The sequence below is a fragment of the Pan paniscus genome, chromosome 21 (assembly GCF_029289425.2).
Source record: "Pan paniscus chromosome 21, NHGRI_mPanPan1-v2.0_pri, whole genome shotgun sequence".
Classification (NCBI taxonomy): Eukaryota; Metazoa; Chordata; class Mammalia; order Primates; family Hominidae; genus Pan; species Pan paniscus.
In genome coordinates this window covers 39,758,256-39,777,565 of record NC_073270.2, presented here as the reverse complement: position 1 = coordinate 39,777,565, position 19,310 = coordinate 39,758,256, and the positions used below count along the sequence as shown (strand labels likewise).

The window sequence follows — 19,310 nt, the reverse complement described above, 5'->3', positions numbered from 1 at the left end:
TAAAGACTGGTCCTTTAGGCAGAATCCGGTACCACATTTATCACCATCTCCTTCTGGAGTTTTCAGATGTTAGAAAAATGACAACTGTTGCGCAGCGGAATGGATGTTTTTGCTGCCCCGACTCAGAGGAAGGGCATGTGTATGCACTGTTAGAAGCCAACCTCCCACCCAAGGGCCTGGCTGTGTGCTTTCCCAGGGGCTGGAGCATCCAGGGGCTTTTCTGGAGTTCCAGGATGGGACTCTCGTTCTCCCTGTCCAGCATATGACCCGGTGCCAGCATGACTAGGCAAAGCCTTATGGGCCAAGGTGAGTAGAGATGATGCCTGCTACCCTTGAAGGTATCTTCCCTGCTTTTCTCACGGTCCTCCAAGCCTGGCATACTAAGGAAGCCTATGGTCACAAGCCCATGATCAACCTGACCCTCAAGCTCTGAAACGTTGAGTTCCTCAGTAAAGCATGCTTGGGTAGGACCTGCAGCAGGCATATAGCACTAGGCTCTGGGGGCAGTGCCTAGTGCTATTGTGCCCTCAGTGTGAGGTTCATTCAGCTCTAAATCCCATTCTTTGGACTTTGCCCAAGTTCCAATCCAGGCTAGCAGCTGTCCCCCGTGTTTCACAGATGGGAACACCAAGAGCTAAGGGCAGTAATGACTTGCCAGGGTATTGAAATGGGTCTGTTATAGCTGGCTCTCGCCTTCTGGGCAAGGAAAGATGTGGGTACATGGATGGGTGAAGTATGTTCCACTGAGAGCTCTTCAGGGAGATGAGGCACTCCTTGCAGACCTAGCCCCTTCCTCTGTACACCCTCTTCAGCTCTCCAAATAGAAGCCTTTTGATTTGACTAAGCTGGGCCAAGGCCCAGCCCAATTCCAAGGGGCCTGTTTCTCACCCCATGCCTGGATCTCATGGCCTCAGGGCCTCAGCCTCCACCATGGGCTCTTGACAAATCTCTACTCTCTCCCTGCTGCCCAGGGTCCATGGCAAGCAAATATATGGGGACCGTGATCCCCCTGGGGCAGCTAATACTCAGGCAATGGCCAAGCATGGATTGGGGCTTTTGGCTCAGGTATGAAGCCAGAACTCTGGCCACCTTGGGGCTGGCCTAGTCAGGCCCCAGCAGAGTTTGGGAATATCAAAGCACAGAGCTACACTGGGGCCTCAGAGTGCTCGCCTGCCCAGGATGACAGGCAGGAGGGCTGCTCAGTGAGAAAGACTTCCCGGTGGAGTTTGAGCACTGCCCAAAGCCTCCACCCTCTACCAAAACATGGAGCCAAAGCCCAGGAGGAAGCTTCCCTGGAGGCTGTAGACCGGGTTGGTTTGAAATGGGGAGTTTTCAATAAGGATTCCAGCAGATCTGCAAACTTTGAGCAACACGTAAAGATGGAGGGAAAACCTAAAGCCCTTTTTGATGATGGGACTGAATTTTTCTGTGTTGGGGGAAGGCTTCCAGTGGAGAGAACAAGCAATTAAAGAGCAGTCGGAGGGTCTGGGAGACTTCTCAGAGGTGGCGACACCACAGCAGCAGCTTCGTCCTGAGCGGCTATTTCCCAGGTAGAGAAAGTAGGAGCAGGAGGAGTACATGCCAGGCCTGGAACAAAGCCTATTTCTGGGTGCTGCCCTCCCACAGCTCCATACCAACGAGACCAGCCTAAGTGGCCACATATGAATCCTGCAGCTCACTGGACCAGGGTAGGTACTTGTAACCTATGAGTGATTAGGAAAAAAAAATTACAGTGGCAGTCGATTCTCTCTTGGGAACTTGAACATGGGGAAAATGGATCCATTCATTGTGGGGAATGAAGGGGGAAGGAGGTGACATTAGCAGTACACATTGAGCATGTATAAGCAGCACACGTTTGAAGGAACCCGGCTGATTGTTAGAGAACAAATGTCTAGACGGGTGGCCCAAGACAGGGGCAGACAGGCTGCGTGTCTCCTGATGCAAACTTCCTACTGATTGCTGTCACTGGAGTACGCTCTACTCCTTGCTACCAAACCTGCCCGGAGTGTGAAGAACTTGTGCGTTTTGTGAGACTGAGATGTAGGGTTTGTGTCAGGGGCAGGAAAGGGGTGGTGACAAGAAACAGGAGAGGCTGGAGTAAGCAGGATCTTACACCCCACATCCAGGAGGTAGGGTTTTGTCCTGATGATGAAGTCAGTAAAGGGATTTTAGGCAGGGAAGGGATACGTTTCAGAAAGACTGCGTGGCTGCTGGGAGATGGTACAGGGCAGAGGCAGAAGACTGGGAGGCTGGTGGGAGGACAACGTCCAAGTGAAAAAATTCTAGTGTCCTAAGCCAGAAGAGAGAAGGTAGAGACCGGCAGACTCTAGAATCCTTTTAAGAGCTGGGAAAGACCAGACTTAGAAGCTGGGGAAAGAGATAAGGTCTTGACCTACTATGGGGTAAACCAAGTGGGTCACAACTGCTTGACACTTCAGCCAGCAAGATGCTCATGGGCCAGCATATCCAACCCTCCCCAGTGGCCCCACTGGCCATTTTAATCACCACTGAGGACACTAAGGTCCAGATGGATCAGTATTAGGCACCCTAGACCAGCTTTTTGGTTGGCAGAGGGGCCGGGATATCTTCATGAGAAAACACAAACCATCCCATCTCAGAACAGGTTGGGATCCAATCTCTTTATTGTCAGGGTCCCCTCCCTGTGGCCCCCCGCCAAACCTATAGAAAAAACCCAAGCCTGGGAGTGTCCTGGGGAGGGGAGGCAGTATGGGGAAACCCCTGTGCTCTACCCTCTGGCCTGGGCAGTGCAGACAGGGAGGGCTCGTGGGGAAGGAGTAGGCCAGTAACTCCACCTGCAGAGGACATGGCACTGGCTGGGATGCGTTGGGGGAGGAGGCGCCTGCTGCCAGCTTTCCTCTGGTACCTGCTGGGGGGTGGCATCCAGGGTTGGGTGCCCGGCTTGAGGCCTGGGGCAGTGATGCCCTTCACCTGCTGGTGGCCATTGCTCCTGTCAGGCTGAGAAAGAGAGAGAAAGAAGAGACTAAGGCTGAGAGGAAGAGACCCTGTTGCTGATAAAAGGGGTAGGGAAGAAAGGGTGGAATGATGTCTGGAGACAGAGATATTCTTGCACTCTGGCTGTGGCCTCATAATTTCCTGGCCATGTAACCTTGGGCAAGTCTCACCCGCTCTCTGAACCTCCATTTCCTCACCTGAGCCCATATAACTCACCTGTGAACTATTTTAACAAGCTTTGGAAAGCACCAGGCACAAAGGTGTGTAGCAGGATGGCTGGATATGGAGGTTTGTTTGCATCCCAGGCAAAACAAACCAAGAAGTTCCAAAAGAAGACTGCATATGTAGAATTTTCTAAAGCTCTTCTGGAAGACTTTGCTGGTGGGATATCTTACTACAGCATAAATGTGTCATCTATCCAGACACCTCCCTGGAAACACTAGTGTTTGAGACCTTCCTCCACCCAAGCCACCCCAAGGGAATGGGTCAGAGAGTAGTAGGCACAGCCAGGTGTGGCCTGGCTTTCCTTTAAGGTAGGGCAGAGTAGATGGTAAACAGTGGCCAGAGAGTGGGCTTTGAAGCCACACACCACTGGGCTGAAATCCAGGCTCCACCAACTACTACCTTATCTCCCTGCACCCTTTAGTGTCTGTTTCCACATCTATTATATTGGTACAATCATCAGCTTGTGGGATTGAAGATGAACTCAGAGAAAGCAGGTGCAGCTCCTGTCACACAGGGCATTTCCTCCCCATGAAAGAATCAAATCCCAGCCCCTAAGCTTGACACATACGGCCCTTCACAATCATCACCCTCTGACAATAAGCAGAGTCCTCTACCAACTAGGGGGGCACTGCAGCCACAGGAGGCTCTTGGCCTCACCACATACCAAGGACTGTCACAGCTCTGTATGGCTAAGGCCATTCCCCTGGTGTGGAACATTGCTCCCTCAATCACTAGCAGGCTCAGCTACACATCATCTCTTCCATGACCTGGTCTCGCTCTATTGTTATCCTGCTCACACTAGGTGGTAATGGCTTATGTCTTCCTCTACCAGACTAGGAGCTCCTCAAGGGCAGAGACAGGCAACATGGCTGAGTGTGCTGAGGGAAGGAACCCTTGCTAGGTGGGCCCGCCTGGCCCATCTACGGCACCTGCTTCCTCAGCATGGCAAGCCCCAAGCATGAAGGGGTGTGACGGGATGGCTAGATATGGAGGGGACTTCATTCTTGGGTATAGTCAGTGCTACTTGGCCAGGTATGCTTCGTGACACTTCCTGCCCAATCCAGGGAAAAGGCACAACCTCCACTTCACTGCTTCCCCACCCTCTGCCCATCAGGACAGGACCCCTGTACCTGCTTACTGCAAGGCCCCATCATCCGCGTCTGTGTCCTGGCTGTGTTCCTGATAGGGAGGAGGTAAGAGAGACCACACATCACTCATTGCCAGCTCTGAGTCCTGCCCTGAGCCATTTGTCCAGAAAAACTTCAGGGTCCAGAGGGCATCTAGAGGACACAGTCAGAAGAGGCAGGAACAGCCAAGGGGAATGACTATGGGACCAGCCAACAAAGCTGGCTTGGGAACTTGGAAGGGTGGTCTGAGGACCCCACACAGGCCAGTGAAGGGTGTTCTGGGAGTGGCAGGAGCCCCATTTCTGTGCAGAGAGCCTGCACTGGAGAAGGCTGAAAGCCTTATAGACTGGTGAGCTCCCCATCTCTGGGGGCATCCAAGTCTTTGTTAGGGCCTTTATGGACACTGCTATGCCTGAGAAAATAAGATGAAGGATCAAGCTACGCTCAAAGGAGAGATGAGCTAGCATAAGGCAGACCTCCTAACCGTCATGGCCATGAGCCCATCTGTTCTCACGATAGAACCCAGCAGTGCTGAAAAGGAGAAAGCTGCAGATCCAGCAAGTCAGTCTGGACTCCAACCCTGGCTCAGTCCCTACGAGCTGATGCCCTGAGCACGCCACTCAGCCTTTCTGAGCCTCGATTTCCTCACAGGGTAAAATGTGGGAACAGAATACTCTGCATAGTACAGGGCTCTTGTTAAGGTTATGTGAAGTTAGAGAGTATGATCTGGGTCTTGGTGCTCAATGAGAGCTCATTAAGTAAATGAGCAGCAAGTGTACAACCCATATCCCACAGACTCAGAGTTTGGTCCACCCTCCCACTCAACATAAACTCCTTGTCAAATGGCCTGCCGGCCTCAGCCTGAATAGTTCTAGTAACAGGCAGGGAGCTCACCCCCTTATGAGACAGCTTTTGCTTCATGCTTAAGCAGCAATGGCTTTTAGAAAAACCCACCTCCTGGCTGTGGCCTCCACAAGCCACCCCAGCCCTGCTCTGAAGCTCTGCAGGCCGTCTGTGCTCCCTTATGTCCGAATCTCCCATTCTCCAACTCATGTGGAAACCGGAGGCCAGAATGTGCCCGCATTTGGGGGAGGTCTGCCCTAGGCCTCAGTGGGACTTCTGATGGTGTCTGAGATAGGCAAGTGCCCCCTGCTCATTCTTCCCTCTTTCCCCCAGGACCAGAACCCCTGGGAAGGAGAGAACAGGAAGTTCACAGTGGGGGCAACCAGCTCAGGCTGCCCATTCCCCTGTTGGCCTCCTGAGAGTAGGAGCACAGTCGAGTCCCAGTCGTGCCCCTGGCCAGGCCCTCACCAGCTCTTCCTCGCTGTGTGTCAGGAGCCCCTCCTCATCGCCGTCGTCTCGGGTCCGTGCTTCTCCCTGGGGCAGGCCTGCCTCAGAAGTTGTGTTCTCTTGGGGGGCTGGTGGCCGGCTGCTGCCACCGCCACCGCCACCACCACTGCCACCGCCACCGCCGCCACCACCACCGCCGCCGCCGCTGGCGCCACCTCCATCACCCTTCTTCTTGCCATCTTGAGGGGAAGGGGTGGAGGAGGGGAGAATAAAACTCAGCCTGGGGCGGCTGTCTAGGGCAGCACCTTAGCGGAAGCTGGCCTCAGCATGGTGAGTGCAGGTGGTCCAGGATCTGCAGGGCCACCCTAGCTCCTCTCTCCCATGTACTATTTCCCCATGCTCTGCCCTGTGCCCTGGTCATGGAGGTGGGTGAGAATCCTCAGAGGCTGACCTGGATTGGCCTTTTGCTCCGCAGCGATCTGCTCCAAGCGGCTCAGCAGGGCATCGATATTGGACTTGATCTGTGTCAGCTCCGTCTTGATGGCCTGCAGCTCACTGCTCTTTACTGGGAGTGGAGGGGGGACAGGGCTGTCACCTAGGGGGCTGGAGGCTTGACACTAGCACAAAACCTCAGCCCTGTTCTTTCAACCAGGAAAGCAGTTATTTTTTGTTTTGTTTTGTTTTTTCCCTGCTTAGGAAAAAGGTCTCCTTCTTAAGACTACCTGACGTCCATCCCTACAGTGACAGCACACACTTCTGAACCTATCTTTTCTCCTGATCTCTCAACTCTGAAAGGGGACCAAAGACAGACAGGAGCACAGGTGTGTATGTGTGGTGTGCTCTTCTGTGTGCACCTGAGCAAGAACATGTGTCTTTTGGAATCTGAATTCCTGGGTGATTAGTTAAGCAGCATGTGTGTACCAGAGTGAATGTGGAGTAATGGGCCTGGGCAGACCTGTCCTTATCCTTACTAGAGGAAAGATGGCACCATTTCTTCACTGGGCACCATATCCAGCACTGGACTCTCTGTGCCCAACCCAACCCCTCCTCCTAAAACATCAGCTGTTTCCTCTTAGAAATGCATGAAAATACTTGGCTGTGTTAGAGCAGCAGAACTGTGGAAGACTTGTTTTATCTATGTTCCAATGTAAAAAATGTGATTCTATTATTTTGCTAATGATAAAAATGCAAATTACTTAGGAATATGATACAGTCACTCACACTTGATCTTGGCTGAGCTGGTGGTGATAGCTGTGGAGCGGGCAAAGAGCTTGACAGGTACGTTAGTTTTGACACGCCGGACCAAAGGGACTGTGACCCGGGGTCGCTTCACAGGGACCGCCCTGGGCACTGGCACGGGCGACAGACGGCCCCGGTAGTCGAAGAGCCTGTGAGGGCAGATGGGCCAGAGGCTGCAGCATGGCTTGTGGCCACCAGGGCGGTATTGCAGCTCCAGCTACAAACGTGTGTGGCTGGTGAGGGGCTGGGAGGCCTGCACTACACACCTCTGCTGGCTCCTAGCAAGCCCTGGAGTGAAGAGGAAGGGCTTGCCGGACCCTGATGGCTGTTGGGATCTTCACTACCTCACTACAACCTCTCCAACCATCCAGGCCCAGTAAGGGCAGGCAAGGCATCAGGTGGTAGCAGTTATACCCCATTCAAAAGAGGAGACATCCCTAGGTCCCCTGGCACCCAGGCCTGCTCTATTACATGACCTGGCTTCTGCTTGGTCAACTGCCACCCCAACCTCTGCTCAGAGTTTGCAAATCTCAAAGCAGCACAAATCCCCAGCTAGGAATAGAGAGGTATGGGAGTGGGGGTCAACTGAGCCTACCTGAGCCTCAGTTTCCCCATATGCCAAATGAGGATGGCTATCCACATTCAGTGTCCACCCAAGGGCACAGCATGAAAGAATTCGGTTAAAAACACACTTTAGAACGTGTAATAGATGAAAGGTCAGGGTACTGAGACCCTCAATTCACGAACCCATGACCTCAGAGGCGTAAGACTGAACTCTAAGCCCTTTCCTTACTTGACCTCCTTAATCACCACATCCTTCGTGCTCCATTCCAGAGACAAAGGCCAGGGGCTTGGTAGAGTATCAAGGTTGGGCAGCTCAATCAGACTCCCCCAGGGCTCCCAGGCTGTGCACTGCCCCCAACCAAAGTCATCTCCAAGCCCTCTCTAGGAGGGCTTCCTTTCCAGCTGACCAGGCAGAAACTCAGTAGGCTGAGAAGTGGTCTCTCTGACATCTGTTGTTGCTGCCACCTTTTTCAGGGAATCGCAGCCCAGGGGGTAAACTTTGGGTCAATTTTCCTGACAATGGCCAGGAAACCTGCCATCACTGGGCAAAAGCCCCATTCCTTGAGGCTCCTTTGTTCAGGGAGCCCCTTCCTGGAGGTGGTGATGGCTGCAGATGGAGAGTCTCTGGGAATGGATCCGATCCCAGACCCTGCATTTCTGCCCCCAAGGGGAGGGGACGGCTCTGGCCTTGGTCAGAATCACTGAACCACAGAATCCCAGAGCTGGAGGAGCCTGGAGAGATCACTTGGTGCAAGCCCATTTCACAAACTGGGAAGGGAATTTGCCCAAGATCACATAAGCCATTCAGTGGCAGAGCTGAGATTAGCATCTAAATCTTCTGACCCCCAGGCTAAGACACTTTCCACTACACCACACTGTCTCCTGAAACGACTCACAGGGGCGGGGTGGGGATGGGGGCGGACGACTGATGCTCAGAGAGGCACTGTTCTTCTTGGGCTGCCTGGGGTGGGCTAAGCTGGACAGAGGGAGAGAAGCAGGGAGGAGAGATTTGAGTTAGTATCTACCATGATTTCTACTCAAGAATGTGGCTAGTGCTGTTGTAGTGGGAGCCCACAGCCTCCGGGCTGGAGTCTGGGTAGGGCTTGGGAGTGCAGGGTAGACCACAGCCCGCCAGGGACTAATTAGACTTCCAAATGGCTGCTGGCCTCTTGTCTCTAAATATAAACCCAAGAAGCTTAGACTGAGCTCTGGGGCTCCTACCAGCTGCTTGGGCACCTCACAGAGGGAAGGGCTCAAACTCCCTGCAACCAGCGCTGTACCCTGTTGTGTATTCCAACTAGCCACACTTATATAGCTCTTGGCTGTACGGTCTCCTTGAGCCTCACCCAAGGACAAGAAGGAAAAAGGGCAGTTAGCATGGCAGACAGTGTTGTATGGTGGTAGGAGCTCTGGCCTGAGCACCTGCAGCACAGGACCCCAGTCTCAGCTCTGCTACCGACTGGTGGAGCAACCCCAGGCAAACCTCTGGGTTTTGGTTCTCATTTGGAGAACTCAGTGGGCTGCACCAACAATCTCTCAGGACCCTTCCAGCTTGGCTGTTTCATGCCTGGGCACGCCCCTCCCCTGCTCACCTGTCGTAGAAGTCGTCCCGGTAGTAATCATAGTCAAAGATGTAGCCACTGGGGAAACAAAGGGGAGAGGGCTGGAGCTTAGGGACGGCCACTCAGCCCACTTTCCGCAGGCCCTCATCTCCAGACACCTCCCCAAGTTCTAGATTCAGCACACTGTCACACCAGCATTTACTCCCTCTGTGGAAAGAGAGAGTCATCCCACCCAGACAGACAGACAGTCAGACAGCCCCACCTGTATATGGCAGATGCTGCTCTCTTTAGCCCCTTGGGTCTGTCAGGCTTAGGCTCTCCAGCCATGTTGATGTCTGTGTGGAGGGAGAAGGCAGAGTTGGAATGCTAACATGACAGTGTGCCCACACACATCACCCTCATGCACACGCACAGCAATTCATGTGCTTACATGGTATACACATGGATTCTGCTCACTGATGGTGCCAACAAAGGTCTTCATACATCTAATCTTCAAACATTAGATTCATATCCAGGTATCACATGGATATGCCTGTTTATATGTCCATACACTTTCAGATCCATCCAGGCATGCTCATAAACATGTCCTCCCTCCCCCGCCCCACCACACACACACGTCGAATATTCCTATATGCATTCTCAAATACACTCATGTAAATGCGTAACACATCAGGTACATGGGAACGCATACACAGAGCCACCCTCACACATACATTCACATATCCAGGTAAGAAACTCACACACAGGTAATGTGTATTCTCAAGTACACTCAGTATAGACAACTACCCACATGCAAATGAGCCAATGCACATTCACATGGATGTTCTACCAAACACCTTCATGCCTAGAATAGTCCTTACTACATGAAAAGGTCTCAATAAATACCTGGTAAATGAATATATGTATATCTGCTGACACATTCAAATATGTTCTCTCACACACACACACACACACACACACACACTACATCTATACATACGAGGGTTGTGTCCACATATCTCCACATGTTCAGTCAATCCATATACTTCTTGTTCAGGAAAAAACACATACAGATACCCCTTTTCAAACATACACATATACACAGGAGTAAATGCACATGCATGAACACTGTACATACTTCAAGAGAGACCACTAGCATAGTCATATCACATGGACATGACACCAAAACCAAGCGTATTCACACTGTCCTTGTGCTCTCAGGCCCTCCTGCTCGCTCTCAGAAAGGGTTCTAACCTAAGTCATCTGTACCCGGTGTAACAGGCTGTTCTAGGCCACTCTGTTCTCTTTCTCTGGAGAATCTGCATTTTAACTGAAACTGTAAAGCCTGTCACTAAGAAGCTCTGAGAAAGCAGAGACAGGTCAGAAGTGTTTTCCAGAGGCTTCTAAAATTCTTCCCTATAGGGATTAATTTTATAACTACTTAAAACTTAAACATAGCTTATAAATTTATAAAATCTCAGAGCAGTGGTAGCGGTGAGAGAAAGAGAGAAGGGGGTTGAGAACTGGATAGTGATAGCAGCTATTCTAGAGAATACTAGGAGAATATAGTGAAGAGAGGCTTACCCAGGGTCTGCCCGGCCAGCACCCGCCCATTCTCTCCCAGCACAGCTGCCCGGGCATGGCGCTCATTGGAGTACTGAACAAAGGCATAGCCCTTGTGCACAGAACAGCCGGCCACACGGCCATACTTAGAGAAGATGGTCTCCACATCTGATTTCTTCACCAGAGCTGTGTTGAGGTTTCCAATGAAGACTCGAGAGTTGATGGACTTGGGGTCATTCTTGTTGGTTACATTGCTTGCCTGAAGCTTCAAGGACATGGTGCCCACCTGAAGAAAAAGAGCCTCGGTGAAGCTGGGTCCCTGGGCTGGGCTCAAGGACTGCCCACGGCCCATATCCTGGATAAATGAATTGCCTCTTACCTTCCTTAACCCTTATAGCATCCAGCCTACCTGTTCCTGCATCTTGTTTTCTTGTCATATTACCAAGAGTTGCCACATATTGGCTGTTGACCTCATGCCAGGTGCTTTACATACATTCCCTCATTTGTTACTCACATGATATGCAGAACCACAACATTTTACAAGGGAGAAATCTCACATTCAGAGAGACCACAATGTTAGTGAATGGCAGGGCTGGGATCTGACCCCCTGATCTGCTTGACTCTAATTCTTTTGAGTCTACTCCTTTAATGCTCATCTCAAATGTTATCCCATTCAGGATCTAAATTTGAAGATCTTCAATGTAGAACCATGGTCACATGGTATTTGCAAGTGATGTTTACTCTAGACCACCACCATATGATGAAAATTGCAGGGGCCGGGCGTGGTGGCTCACAACTGTAATCCCAGCACTTTGGAGGCCGAGACGGGTGCATCACCTAAGGTCAGGAGTTCGAAACCAGCCTGGCCAACATGGCGAAACCCCGTCTCTACTAAAAATACAAAAAATTAGCCAGGCGTGGTGGCGGGTACCTGTAATCCCAGCTACTCGGGAGGCTGAGGCAGGAAAATTGCTTGAACCCGGGAGGTGGAGGTTGCAGTAAGCCACTGCACTCCAGCCTGGGCGACAGAGCCAGACTCTGTCTAAAAAAAAAAAAAAGGAAAAGAAAACTGCTTAGTCTGATCCAGACACAGACCTGTCTGAATTGCTACCAACCATTTTGAAAAGGGTATGCTAGCTAAGCCTGATAATGGTTTGAATTTGTGTCCCCGCCCAAATCTCATGTCTAATTGTAATCCCCAGTGTTGGAGGTGGGGCCTGGTGGGAGGTGACTGGATCATGGTGACTGAAATCATGCATTTCCCCCTTGGTGCTGCTCTCATGATAGTGAGTGACTGCTCGTGAGATCTGGTGTTTAGACGTGTGTAGCACCTCCCACTGTCTCTTTTCCTCCTGCCCTGGCCATATGAAGACGTGTCTACTTCCCCGTCACCTTCCACTATGATTGTAAATTTCCTGAGGCCTCCCAAGAAGCAGAAGCCTGAACGGCCTGCAGAACTGTGAACCAATTAAACTTTTCATTATAAATTACCCAGTCTCAGGTATTTCTTTATAACAGTGCAAGAATGGACTAATACAAAGCCTCACCAGGCACTCGCTGTGGCTAAAGGTGGTATACAATACTGAATAATCCCAAGATCCCACAAGTTAATGTCATGATTACTCATATTTTAGCAGAAACTGATTGACAAGTTCATTAACTTACTAGTAATGAGCATTCGCACCCAGGTCAGTCTGTCCCTAAAGTCTATTTCTTTCAACTTTATCATTTTGCTTCCCAGAGCTAAAGCCAATTTAGATACCACAGAAAGTCAGCACATTCACCTGAGAATTATTTTTAATAAATTTATTTTTTAGTTACCCATATTAATACTAACTCGTTCAAATTTTGTTCTGTTTGGCTTAGAGATGAGACTGCACCTACCCTTTGCTCTCTGTATTCTGGCCAGGTCTTTTACCCCAAAGGGCTGTACAAATTTTTCCCGTACAGTTTACGGCTGGGCATAGGCTCCAAGAGGAAAGGGGAAAGGAGAGAAGCTCAATTTCAGTAGGAAAAGCCTCAAGTTAAGCCTTGGCAGTTCCCGGCCCAGTCTTCTGCTCATTGGTACAGGTTGATGCCACTCCCTTTTGGAACCCTCCTATCTCAGTAACCTAACCTTAAGGCCATTTCAGGTGATAAAAGACTCCAAATAGCATATATAAAAACTTTCATCAGTCTGCCAACCTATTTACCTAATATTTTGGGGGGACTTCTTTTCAGTGAACTGGAAAAGATACATCTGTATCTCTTATCCCACTAGGGGATAAGAGACTCTTTTTCTCTTAAATCCTCCCAGCCTGGAAGCTGGCACGTTCTGACCAGCAGGTGGTACTGTTTACAAGGGAATCATAGGCTGGACCTGAACCCAACTTGGGAAGAAACTGCTCCCAGGGTTAGGCTTAAAGTGAACCCAATGGATATACTGGAGTCAGCAGTGCATTATCTCAGATAAAGGAAAGGGGCTGAGAGGGTCCCATCACTGCTACTGATGAAGGGGCTGGTGCCAGCTTTGGAACTGACTTTGAAAGAGACAGACTCTTGTTACTCAGTTTGCCTTTGGTTCCACTCATCTACACTTATCAGGCAGTGAGGGACACAAAGGTAGTAACACACTGTGCATACGAGGCAGGAAATGCTCAATACATGTTTTTCCCATGGGCTTGCCATTCCTCACAGTTCTCGCTGACAGTCCCTCTCCTACATGGATGACAAGCCATTCAAGGGTTAATTCCTTGTCTATCCACGGGTATACAAGAAGTTAATAGGGCCCCTGTGTGGGCATCAGATGATTCTCTCCTAGGTGGTTCAGCTCAAAGTGCTATAGTTTTGGCCTAGGGAGAAGCCACCTGCTTTGGCTAGAGGGAGTCAACCAAGCCTGGGGTGTGGATAGAGATACAAAGAGTGACCTCTACTGGGAGCCACAAGCACCACTGAGCAGGAAGCATTTGCTGAACAGCTGTTCGTGGTATTGTGACGAGATCAGTACTCACCTTGACTGGTGAGCCAAGTTTTTAAGGTTTGGCCCTGCCAGTCTTTTCTCTCATTGGGTTTGGAATGATGTACATAAAAGGACTTTGCAAACCCTAAAGCCCTTCACAAGATCTTGTAATTACACTGGCTTGCACCTCTTTATTCCAATACTGCCATCTGCGAACCCCATTCTAGATGAGGGTAAAGGTCACAGTGGAACACATTCTGTATAATGCCAAGGAGGGGCAGCCAGAAGCCATGGCATATGAAGATCAGTTTTCTGATCTGTAGAGGAGAGACTTGGGAAGTGTATGTATGTGGTTGCAAGTGCTGCTCTGGGTGAGAAATCTGCAGTTAAAAGGAGAAATGCTCACCTATGGCATGCGCTAGGTACCCAACCTCTGAGCTCCTCGTCTAAACAGCCCCCTATCCACTTTCATGCCCTGCACACTCCTTTGGAAAGCGGGATGTGCTACAGTTGTGTGGACTCCCTCAGCCCAAGGAGACAGGTATCTGTGGGGGTGTGCAAAGGCTTGAGTGACCACACACATGTTGATGAGGCTCCTCTAAGTGAGGGATAGAGGTGGGAAAGGGAATGAAAAGGAGGTAGAGCCAGGCTAGGTCTCCCTGAACTGCCAGGTTCAAGTACAGAATCCTAATGAGTCCAAGAATTCTAAATTCAGACATGGTATTCCAGGTTGTTAGGAACATCACAATTTATTAGCTTCATTCAGAACCTTCAAATGTTTAAACATATGGTACATGGGTCTCTATTTGTACTCTTATTACTCTGCCCTACAAATGTTATAGGGCAGGCCTGACAAAACTCGGGGCACAGTAAGTGTTCAATCAATGTTAGGGAGGGAGTGGTTAAACATATGTCCCAGGAGGTGGTGAGAAGGTCTAGCTGTGGGCTGCCTTAAGTGGTTAGGACCACTAGGGCAGAGGTCCCAGATACCATTTTCTAATCTTTCAACCAAACACCCACTTCCACAGACCAACTCAATCCCTCCCACCCAATTCTTCCTATGCTTTTCAAGGTACCCCCTAGCTTAGAGTGGCAGCCCTAGAAAATATTGACATCCATTCAGCAGGAGCTACTTCACTTGGTAAGCTATTTCCTGCCCTGGGCCAAGCTCTGCCTCACAGATTAGCTGTGTAATTGAGAGCAATGTGTAAATGAGAGCAATGTGTCTGCAGCCCCCAGGGGTCCTAGGTTTAGCAATGAGCTGAGGAGAGGTGGGTAGAAGGATTGTTCTTGGTGGCTGGGGGAAAGGAGAGAAGCAAATTTATTCCTAGAGACTTCTGCAATGTCAGATGAGCAGAGACCTGTGCGCACATGGAGCTTATAAATGCTCTTACTCGGAAGAACAGAACAGAAGTTTTACCCACAGTAAAAACTTGGCCAGGATGCTACAGCTAGTGAGTAGCAGAGACAAGATTACCCCATGGGTCCTCTGACGCTAAGTCTAGGGTCCTTATATTCCATTTTTCATTTGGGGCTGGTAAGAGACAGGCCCCCAGGACACTGAGGAGCTGGGAGAGAGCACAGTGTCTCAAAAAAAAAAAGAAAGAAAAAAGAAAAAAGCTATCTTTGAGAAAACTGGGGACTGGCTCCCCAGTAAGTGCTTTCACCTTTACCTGCAGGAGAAACAATTGCTGCATAAAAGCTGGGCCTTTTAAGCTAATTAAAATCCACTAGTGAAACAGGCTTTGAAATGCAATTTACGGCTCAAAGGGATGGGCCTGCTTCTCCAGGCTAGTAAGAGTAGAAGAAATGTGGCAAAAACAAATTCAACAAAAAACAAGCCTGAACATGGAGAAAAGTGGCAGGGGTTTGCAAAGAGAAAAGTGGCAGGGGTTTGCAAAGGTAGAAAAGCCCTAAAAGGTACCTCTGATCTTTGGGTAAATGAGACACCCAGAGAGCCGTCACAGTAACAACAGCCACTGGCTGGGCACAGTGGCTCACGCCCATAATCCCAGCACTTTGGGAGGTGAAGGCAGGTGGATCACTTGAGGTTAGGAGTTCAGGACCAGCCTAGCTAACATGGTGAAACCCCGTCTCTACTTTAAAAAAAAAAAAAATTAGCCAGGCATGGTGGCAGATGTCTGTAATCCCAGCTACTTGGGAGGCTGAGGCAGGAGAACTGTTTGATCACCGCCACTGCACTCCAGCCTAGGCGACAGAGCGAGACTTTCCGTCAAAAAAAAAAAAAAAAAGAAGAAAAAAAAAGGACGGCCACTAATTACTGAATGCTGCACAGTATTACAGTATTTAACCCTCACAACAGCCCTGTGAGGAGGTGTTTGACATAGGGAAACTGAGATAGGTTCAGAGAAGCAAGGTAACTGGTTAATACAGCAAAGCCAGAACTGGAATCAGGACCTCAAAAACAGGCACCTGCAGGGGCAAGATTGCACATGGCACAGGGATGCCTTGGGTTCTGACTTCCCTGGCAAGATTATGTTACCTTGAGTCAGCCACACATGCTCTCCTTGGTCCTCACCCTTTCCCTTTTCTACTACAATTCCTCACAGTTGTACAGAATTTTAGTGAACAAAGCCAGTTTATATCTCTTATGGTATGAATGTGCCTCCTCCACCAAATCTGTGTGTTGAAACCTAATCCCTAATGTGATGGTATTAGGAAGTGGGGCTTTGGGAGTGATTAGGTCCCAAAGGGAAGGGAAAGACCTCAAGAATGAGTTTAATACCTTCAAAAAAAAAAAAAAGAGCCCCAGGCCAGGAAGTGGCTCACGCAAGTAATCCCAGCACTTTGGGAAGCCAAGATGGGAGGATCCTTTGAGGCCTGGAGTTGGAGACCAGCCTAGGCTACATCACAAGACCCCATCTCTACAAAATAAACAAATAAGAGGCCCAGAGAGCTACTTTGTGTCTTCTATCACGTGCGAACACAGTGAAAAGATGGTTGTCCATGAAACTGTAAGAGGGCTCTCACCAGACATCTGCTGCCCAGGCTGGAGTACAATGGCACGATCTTGGCTCACTGCAACCTCCGCTTCCCGGGTTCAAGCAATTCTTCTGTCTCAGCCTCCTGAGTAGCTGGTACTACAGGTGCCCGCCACCACAGCCAGCTAATTTTTGTATTTTTAGTAGAGACGGGGTTTCACCATGCTAGTCAGGCTGGTCTCGAACTCCTGATCCACCCCCCTTTGCTTCCCAAACTGCTGGGATTACAGGCATAAGCCACTGCACCCATCCCGCCCCATTTTATAAATGAAAAAAAAAAAGAGGATCAGCAAAGATAAGTGACTTAAGGTCAATCAGCTGGTGAGGGGAGTGTAGCTAGGGGTCCTGAATCAAGGCTTCTTACTCGACACTCTCCATTCCACTGTCTCAATGGCTGTCTTAACACTCTAAAACTCTGCCACGTCACCCCTCATGTGCTCCAAATCCTGCCTATCAGATCAAGTCTAGTCTCAGGCACTCAGAGAACTCTGTAAATCCTCCCCAGCACTAAATCTCTTCCTCCTGAAATGCTCATTTCAAGGGAGGAGCTGCTGCTTTAGGTCTTGATGCCCCCAATGCTATTTATAGTCTCTGTCTTGGTTCAGTCCTGCTGGACCCCTCTGGCCTTATTCTCCTGCATGGGGATGAGGGTCACTGCAGCCTGTGGCCAGCTCTCTGCCCTTAGATAACCCTGGGGACATCCGGATGGTTCAGAAGGAAAATAGCTACTAGTGATGGGAAGACTATTTCTGGAGAAAGTCAAGCAATTAGACTCATCAGTGTCCAGGGCCTCCTTGGTCCAGAGGCTCCTGCTTTTACCAGGCGGCCAGGGATGACAGAACATCTATTAATCTCATTAAACTGGCCAAGCCCTGGTTCATTAGCAGTGCCCAAATGATTGTTACTGGCCAGACAGGACTAATTTCCCAAGGAATGCTCTTTAGTTCCTGACCATTCCCACTCTCATGAGTCAGCTCCCTGCATGTCAAACAGCAAAAGCTCCTGGATGGGTGAAGTGTAAGCAGTGCAGGCTACAGGTCCAGAAGGCTTGGCCTTGGCTCTGCTGTTCTTAGTCATGTGACCTGCAACAAGTCATTTAACTTCCCTAGGCCTTCTTGTCTTTAATCTGAAAACAGAAATAATCTCTTCCCTGATTACCTTTCAGGTCTGATACAAGAATCAAATAGGCTAATTGATGTGAAAGTGCTCTGTTGCATCTGTAATGTACTATCAAAGAATATGGATTATGCCAATTTCTATTATTACCCACTTCCTATCTCCTTCACTCACTTAACAAACATTTCTTGAGTGTCCTCCTCTGTGCTGGCACTGTGGAGATGCTGGGAAACACCGTGCTCACCAGTCTTCTGCTCTACTTGCTTTTCAAGAAGCCCTCTCTCTGGGAACCTGTTTTTTAAAAACGATTTCTTAGTAACAAAGGACAAATGCACATGAAATAGCAAAAATAGCTCAGGCTCTAGAGTCCGACAGGACTGAGTTCCAATCCGAGACCTATCACTTGAAACTGTAACTGTGGCCATATCCTTTCACTTGCTGGGCCTCAGAGTCCTCAACTGCAAAATGGAAAGTATACCAACCTCCCAGAATTAGGATAAGAACTGGAGATAATATGAGTAAAGTGCCAGTATAATGGGTGGGACTAGCAGGTATTAAGAAACTGGATAACCCAAATGCTCTATGAAAACAGATGAACCTAGCCTGGCACTCTAGCTCCTCCACATCCCAGCCCTAAGATGGTATGTTCTTTACTATGTCATCTCCCTGTGCACCACACTTTGCCTGAGAGTAAGGGAGTTGGGGGTAGGGAGTAGGGAGCCTATGCATGCTCTCCCTTGTCCTAGTATCTGCAACCAAACCTAGAAACTTCATAAAGGTGTCCCTGCCCCATTCCTGTCAAACCACTACTGAATGGGGCTGGGAGAGGACGGAACACCAGCCAAGAGGGGTTCCAGCTTTGCTGAGTCATTCTCACCCCTCAACTGTACTGCGCGGTCCTATACTACTGACATTGGTATCCATATCTAATGGGCCCTGAGAGGATACCCCAAAGCAGAAACAGAAGGCAGGCCTCAGTTATCTCCCCATAGCATGCTCTGGGTATATAATCCCACCCTCCCTGCATCTTGAACACTAACTCTACTCTTGTCTGTGGCCTTAGGCTGAGGCTCACCATCTGCGACAAGCTCCCCTTCATAGTTCCAGGAAGGGGACAAGTTAAGGAGGGATGGGTAGGTAACTTATGCCTATAATCCCCGATACTGAGTTAGAATTAAAGACCTACAAATGATTGTCAACCTCTTTATTTTTTGCCAAATAAGTCATCCAAACACAGACTTATCCATCTGATTGTAATTATAAATATCCAAACACGGAGCTAATTATGGGCCAGGTATTATCAAATAACTAACTAACCAATCATTTATTTATTTATTTATCCAGCAGTTGGTCTGGGACCTCAAGCAAATCCCAATCCAGCAGGCGACATCTACCATGGCCACAAGGCACACGTGCCCTGAGATAGTCTACTCCCCAAGCAAAGTAGTCTGAGAGATCAGAGAAGGGGTAGGAGCAGCATGGAAGGCTCTACCAAAAGGGAGAGTGTTTAAGAGGAATTCCCATTGGGTAGTGACACCAGAAGAGGCCTGGCAGGAGGGAGGAACAATATACAAAATGTATCCCTTTCTCCTCTTTGATCCCCTTATTCTCCTCTTCCTCCTGTACATACAGCTGGAAATAGAAGTTTGAAATACAAGAATGTCTTCACTGCTGTCTCCTGCTTCCCTGGATAGATGCATACTTATTCTTGCCTTGAGGGAGAACAAAAAGG

At 49.5% G+C, this 19,310-nt stretch overlaps 1 protein-coding gene across 5 annotated transcripts in view; it reads right to left on the bottom strand.

Annotated features, from left to right (window-relative positions):
- Positions 1-2,624: 2,624 nt before the first annotated feature.
- Positions 2,625-19,310, bottom strand: part of RALY (RALY heterogeneous nuclear ribonucleoprotein) — an 85,653-nt gene continuing 68,967 nt past the window's right edge. For 3 of the 5 annotated variants that reach the window (XM_008957193.4, XM_003831814.5, XM_055104460.2), the window contains 8 exons: positions 10,544-10,808; positions 9,243-9,315; positions 9,011-9,058; positions 6,837-7,003; positions 6,067-6,180; positions 5,637-5,854; positions 4,329-4,377; positions 2,625-2,976 (listed from right to left, as the gene is read on the bottom strand). In XM_008957193.4, the coding sequence (XP_008955441.1) occupies positions 4,333-4,377; positions 5,637-5,854; positions 6,067-6,180; positions 6,837-7,003; positions 9,011-9,058; positions 9,243-9,315; positions 10,544-10,799 (921 nt within the window). In that variant the 5' untranslated portion in view covers positions 10,800-10,808 and the 3' untranslated portion in view covers positions 2,625-2,976; positions 4,329-4,332. Of the gene's footprint in view, positions 2,977-4,328; positions 4,378-5,636; positions 5,855-6,066; positions 6,181-6,836; positions 7,004-9,010; positions 9,059-9,242; positions 9,316-10,543; positions 10,809-17,752; positions 17,870-19,310 lie in introns of all 5 variants that reach the window. The other 2 variants (XM_055104461.2, XM_008957194.4) reach the window with 2 other exon arrangements.